The sequence below is a fragment of the Astatotilapia calliptera genome, chromosome 3 (genome assembly GCF_964374335.1).
Source record: "Astatotilapia calliptera chromosome 3, fAstCal68.1, whole genome shotgun sequence".
NCBI lineage: Eukaryota > Metazoa > Chordata > Actinopteri > Cichliformes > Cichlidae > Astatotilapia > Astatotilapia calliptera.
Genome location: NC_137424.1, coordinates 30058146 through 30064914, shown reverse-complemented (window position 1 = coordinate 30064914; position 6769 = coordinate 30058146). Strand labels below are relative to the sequence as shown.

The window sequence follows — 6769 nt, the reverse complement described above, 5'->3', positions numbered from 1 at the left end:
TATGTCTTCAGTGTTGGAAGAATCAGAAGACAAAGTTGCATTATGAATGTGACCCACAAACTCTTGCTGACTGGCAGACTGGGAGGAGATAATTGTAAGTCTGATGTGCTAAATTCAGCATGCCAGCATGCCAAATGAAACTGAAACTGGTTGTTGTGACTGTTGTTCTCATCCCCGTTATCACAGCTATGGCTGTAAAACTCTGGAGATTTCAGATAGGTACTTGATGAAGACTACGGTTAGATCTATTTACGTTGTACCAAAATGATAAACTAATCCAATAGCACATTCACAGATGGTGTACAGTTATTTTTGGTAAATGGTATGTCATCCAGATATGGGCCAGGTCTGGCAATGATGGCACTGTTTATGTGATGGCATGCCACATCTGGCCTGATTGTGGTTTATGTGGCCCAGGCTCATAGAAAACAGGTCTGGCCCAGATCCGGCATCAAGCTGGCACTTCTGACTGACTGGTGTCATGGAGGGTGTCTGTCAAAAAGATGTGGGCCAGGTTTGGCAATGATGGCACTATTTATGTTCCTATTTTCCTATTTTAGTTAGAAGACCCAAATGCCATGTTGCAACACTATACTGCTATGGTAGCCAACGTTTCAAATGCAAGGGTTTATGCATGAGTGTACACTTTATCCAAAACCTTGTGAGGGTTTACTCATGTTTACTACTGGGAGGCTGTAGCTCAGGAGGAGGTCACCTACTAATCGGAAGGTTAGTGGTTCGATCTCTAGCTCCTCCAGTCTGCATGTCAAGAGTGTGAATGCAGTTAGGAAGCACTCAGTTTAGAGAAAGTGTGTGATTGGGTGAATGTGGCATGTTGTATAGAGCACTATGAGTAATCCATGAGAGTAGAAAAGCGCTATATAAGCATCAGTCCATTCACTATCTGAATAAAGTTTCGTCATGCTACTTTTGCGCTATTATGTTCCGGCACATGTTGTTATTAGTTGGCTTGATTAAGGTACACATTAGGCTGACATCTGGGGCCAGAGCTGAAACTGTTCTGGGCCAGCACAGGTCCAGCAGTGTGTCTGCAACTGGCCCGTGGCTGCACACAACTTACACATGGCCCACATACCGCAAAAAATGACGGCCCTTTTGTGGCCCAGATCTACTTTGCCAGAGGTAATCCACACATGGGCCAGTTTGTGAGTCTGAAGGTTTGGGACCTGATTGACGTGAGGCGCTGACGTGAGGACACCTGTGGCCCTGGTTTTCCTGAAACAAGAGGATCTAGCGATGGCTTCCAAGGGCAGCCAACGATTCATTGCTATGGACCAGGGTTGTAGTGGTGCACAAAAGTTACAGTTTTGTATATAAGCTAATTTATATAACATTTATGTAACATTCTGTCATTTATGTTAAACAATGAGAATATTCCAATGTGTCTTATTCCTAATGAAACAATAGTGGTACCAATACTTCCAACTTATAAAGGCAGCTTATGTAGGGGAGGCTGGTCTGTCATGACTGATGAGATCATCAGTTTGCCAAATCTGAAGACATTTTAATGACAACTGAATCTCTGTGACTTTTACTTTCCAGAGTTAAGACAACAAAACACGCCTTTCAGTTTCATTGTGAAAATGCCTGTTTGGAGACCTGTGATGCAAATCTGTGTTTAAAGCACTCTGGGTCAGCTTCTGTTGTTATATGTAGTAGACTTGACAGTCAGCACAAAAATGTTAATATTATGTTATTTTATTATGTTGAGACATTTTTCATACTGCATGTTTGAAGTGTATTTGTTTAATTTCCAATAAAAATATTTATTTAACACAATGCAGTGGACTGAATGCATCATCTGAATGTCTGAACATAGTTTACAGGTAATCTGTGTGCTAAAGAAACTGCTATGATGTATCAAAACACAAACATTAACTAATGCTGAAGAACCGACATGTGTTGTGACTGAAACATCACTTCCATCATTAAATGAGCTACTTGGTTGGATCTCTGCGTCTCTGAAAGGACTTTAAAAGAGAAGCAGCAAAAAAGAAAAAAAAAGCATCAAGAGGAGGAAATAAATCCCTCAGACAGACCCAGACGCCAAATGTTTTACATTGGTCACATCATTCTGAGTGAGCTCTAATCACCGCTATGCAAAAATTAACAATGATAAGCAGTTTCATAATTTTGAGATCAGTGACTGTGGTACCAACAATCATTCCAAGTTAAAGCTGATTAAATACATTTTTGCCCAAATTTTGTGAGACTGGACAAAAAGGACCTGTTGATTCGAAAAAGTAAACAATGAGTGCACCAGCTGATGTGACAATTGTGCTCAACAAGGAGCTTCACTAAGTTGCTAATTTATTCAGGGCTGATTCAGTCGGTTCACTCGAAGAGCATTTGTGTTGCTGCATGCTAAACAAATCTAGATCAGGACACGTCTTCGTGGTAAATCAATCTCACGTTGTTATTCACACAAACTCACATCACTACCCTCTGCTGTAGCAAGGTGACACTTGCACAGCCTCATATCAAAGGGTTTACTCCTCCACAGGCTGTACGTTTCAAACCCACACTAGCTAAAGGCTCCACACTGAGATGCACTTGAACCTACTAAGCCTTGCTAACATAATATAATCATGCATGATGAAAAAAGATACTTGATTATAGTATTAATACTTTATTTAGTTTGGGGCCAATAGTCTGCTTCATGCAATGTTAGCAGTTACAGAATCAACAGAGAACCTCAGCGAGTGCTCGATATCAGGAATTTTTGTCACGTATTATTACTGACACGTCTGATGCTGAGTTAAACCTTTTCAAAGAGCTGCGTAACCACTAGCGCAAAGTCTTATTTAAAACATCTAATTGTAAAGACAACAAATATCTAATATATCAAAATGATACAGACTGACTGCTTTTGTAGATGTATTTTAAACTTGAGACTGTAAGACTAAGACTGTATTTTAAAATAAGTCATCTATTAAATATATCCTATTAACCAGCATTATCTGAAATGCTGTCAAACAATAAAATATTGATGTTCTGTTCTTCCTAAAGCTTTAGGTTTGCACCATTTTCCTAAATCTGGTGGCACCGTCAGGCTGAGGAACGGTACATATAAAAGAGCAGCCCGCCTCTTTATGTAGAGATCACTTTTACTGGAGCACAGTTCAGTTAGCAACATTGCAGTGGTCATACACACAATGCTGAAATTTAAGTGGATTGCAGTTTTACTCTACACCTTCAGTAAGTAGACCTATCACTTTTTTTCCTCATACAAGAATTACATTTTGTTGAGTAATCCAAGAGAACTGAATCTTGAGACACTGAATGGCCAGTGTAGTTCATAGGTATTGTTTGGTTTTGGTGGAGTTTGAAGTTTATTTTGTTGTTTGGTTCAGGTTGGATCTCTTCCATAGTCACACAGTTTTATGCTGTGGAGGTTCAGGCTGGTGAAGAAGTCACACTGGAGTGCTCCAACTTTAGCAGACATACTGGTCACATAACCTGGTTCAAAATGACCAACAGACCCAACGTGAGCAGAATCTCATCTATGGTCAGTGCTGAAGGAAATGCTTCTCTCCAAGATGGTTTTCAAGCTGGCAAATTTAACATGACGTCCAACACCTCTGTGCTGTTTCTCAAGATCAAACATCTGGATTCATCTGACTCTGGCTTGTATTTCTGTGGAGAGTACAATGATGAAAAGACGGTAATTTCAAGTGGAACATATTTAAAGGTGCAAGGTAAGAGTGTAATTATGTTTTCTGTCATTTAAATCTTGTTATTTTGCATGACTTTTTACTGTCATAGGCAGTATATTACACAAAGTTTTATTTAAATTGTCCATTTTGTAGATGTGTTTGATGGATTAACAAATGTGATGCCTGTGATCCTGGGCAGTTTAATTGTTCTCCTTCTACTGGTCATCATTGGTCTGGCTGTCCAAATCAGGAAATTTCACTCAGGTATTTATATGATTTCATTTCATTTAAATTACAAATACAAAAGCAGAAGCGAATTACTGACGGATGGATTGTTCCTGTCATTTAGCTCAAGATGATGGACAGAATCCACAACAGAGTGAGGTAATCTATTTAAGATTTATTCTCACCAAGCAAGATATTGAACCCATTTAGGGTAACAGTTGGAGCCTGACCATACCATGCTTGAATATGCACATTTTAAGGAATTACAGGATGCTAACATCCAAATTAAGTCTCACATATTCATTTTGGCATTGCAGTTTTTCTCTCAAAAGCTCTTTCATTTTAATGATGAAAGTTCAGTAGCTGGACCCCAACACTAGATGGGTTCCCTGTGACCTTCTGGATGTTAAGAGGTTAACAAGTAATGTGCAGGATTAGTGACTTTGGACATTTTTATTTACAGAATGTGGACTCTGATGACATGAACTATGCAGCACTGAATTTCCATCCCAAAGCTAAAATCAGAAGGCCTGTACCACAGAGTGAGATGGACACAAATGTGGTGTATGCTTCTACGAAACACTTGAAAAACAACAGGAACATCAGCACAGAGTGAAAGCTGTCACACTGATCTCTCGTGAGGGATTTGACACATACACACATGCATATATTCAGTCCTGTTTTTTGAGTATTAAAATCTGATGAACTGAACGGACGAACATGAATATCTCAAGGATTATAATATATAACATGATTATATTTTATTTTATTATATTATAACTGTATAACACAATAATGATAATATTATTTACACTTTTCAAGCTTTAACTATCAAAAAGAAAGAAAGAGCAACCCAATTTTGGGCCATTTTCACAACTTTCTAGTTGTAACTGTAACTGAGAAAATACCTTTTTTTAGCACTATCTGAAAATTCAGTTTCTATTTGCATGTAAATTATTATAATAATATATAATAATATTAATTTGTATAAATTTTTATTCTAAAGTATTATTCTAAGGTAATAAGGTAAAAGGTAAAATGAAATATGTATTCTTTTTTAAACTAAAAAGATATTTCTACTAATTAAGCAAATAGCAAACTGAATTTGTTATAACCTAATTTCACACACACACACGACTTCTCTGAGAAATCAAGCATAACAAGCAACCACTGTTCCACACACTGTGGCGATCTTCAAACTTCATGTAAGAGATTTACTTCTCTGCAGCTTCTGTAAGTCCTGGAACTGAAATACCTACAAATCACTGATGTTATTCATTATTCTTCTCTTCTTTTGCTAATTTTTTTTCTTTATTATCAAAGAATTTATGTCTCTTTTGTTTCAGCCCAGGCAGTTCAGTTTGGTGAAGAATTCAAACTGCTCTACTGCAAACTTCTTCTCAGATATTCTGCCTTAGATACATAAACAGAAGCAGTCCTATTTGTCTGACCTACGTGCTCAGATTTTATTAGCAACATTTATATCTACATTCAACAAAGTATTCAAAGTATTAATGTGATAATGGCTGTAGTAAGTAATAAATTGGGCACATCATTTTTATCATTTAGGTGGAAATAAGAATCTTAACAAATAATGTAGAGATGTGAATAAACAGGTGACACAGCATAGCAAACACAGACATTTGAAATAAATTAATGCTTATCTTTAAAGAAGACCTTTCATAAATCTCCTTACCATCTGTCACACATATACTGGTACATTTGTGTATGTTCATATTAAAGATGGCCAAAGTTTCAGATAATGAGGTCGTCTTACGTACGAATAACCCCTGTGAGTCATAAGTACAGACGGCTGATTGTTCAGAGATAAATTTAGTCGTTAAACCCTTGCATCAGTTTGATGTCACAGATATAACTAATCTCACCTACACAGGTCTGGTTGGTAAATCTACAGTTTATGACGGGCAGCCAATCAACAGAAAGCTAGCGTAAACGGACAGTGAGGGCATCAGGAGGATTAGTTTAAAAGGAAATCATGAAAAACTGCTTCAGTAGTTGCCAAGAATAACTTTATGATGATGAGCTTAAATGCCCTCTTCTGAGAGCTATTAAGCTCTGTTGTTTAGTTGCATCTCATAAAGGGAAATCGTGTTTGACTCTTATGACTCAGCTCTTGATCTAGACTCTGATGATCATCAGGATGTAACACTTCATCTGCATGGAACAATTAAAACCAGGAGGCATGCAACAGGGGAGAAATAAGAAACTCGTGTTATCCATGCTGCAACCAGACAGCCTGAACACAACCAACTTTTTAAGATAGCGTTGATACGTTGTGTCTGTCCCAAAAAAATAAGATCGCTTCTGTATTGTGATTAAAAGTTAAGCTTGTAATAAATATGATGAACAGGATATTGTTGTCTTTATTAATTTTGATGTTGAAGGACATAAGTCAGGACATTAAAGACTGTCAAGTGTTTCTTAAGCTGAGAGTTAGATGGAGGTTTGTCGAGGAGAGAGTGAGATATACATCATGAGCAACAGGAAACAATAACACGGTGTGGTCTGAGCAAAGCTGACTTTGAGATCGTGAGGTCTGTCACATCAAATATCTGTCTCTTGTTTGTCTGTTGTTGTCTTGTTTGGGGTTTTTTTTTCTAAATAAAAAAAAAATTGTTTCTCAGCAGAACCACCTGTCTTCAGTATGCTATGACAGAGCAGGTGTAACGCTGGTGTAATGAGTGTTTTTTGAGTTTGGACAACTTTTCTGATGCTGCAACACAAAATTTATAATAATAATAATAATAAAGTATAACAATCCAGGAAATGATGTATGCAATGTTTATTGTAGATTCATATCATTTGTTGGAACATTTTCAATATAATTATCCGATAAATAATATAGC

General features: G+C 37.3%; 1 protein-coding gene across 2 annotated transcripts; it reads left to right on the top strand.

Moving 5' to 3' along the window:
• The first annotated feature begins 3131 nt into the window (after positions 1–3131).
• On the top strand, positions 3132–6552 carry LOC113011693 (uncharacterized). Of its 2 annotated transcripts, XM_080299798.1 has the most exons (6): positions 3132–3219; positions 3375–3529; positions 3620–3719; positions 3831–3941; positions 4027–4061; positions 4366–6552. In XM_080299798.1, the coding sequence occupies exons 1-6, from the start codon at positions 3177–3179 to the stop codon at positions 4516–4518; spliced, it is 597 nt and encodes a 198-aa protein (XP_080155924.1). In that variant the 5' UTR covers positions 3132–3176; the 3' UTR covers positions 4519–6552. The 2 variants fall into 2 exon arrangements, with proteins under 2 accessions (XP_080155924.1, XP_026007141.2); XM_026151356.2 differs by having other exon boundaries at positions 3375–3719.
• Positions 6553–6769: the final 217 nt, after the last annotated feature.

Excerpts from the sequence above, each read along its gene's own strand:
- LOC113011693 (XM_026151356.2), top strand. The coding sequence starts at position 3,177 with ATGCTGAAATTTAAGTGGATTGCAGTTTTACTCTACACCTTCA. Across the intron at positions 3,942-4,026 it reads AATCAGGAAATTTCACTCAG|CTCAAGATGATGGACAGAAT; the intron begins GTATTTATATGA and ends CCTGTCATTTAG. Across the intron at positions 4,062-4,365 it reads AGAATCCACAACAGAGTGAG|AATGTGGACTCTGATGACAT; the intron begins GTAATCTATTTA and ends TTTTATTTACAG.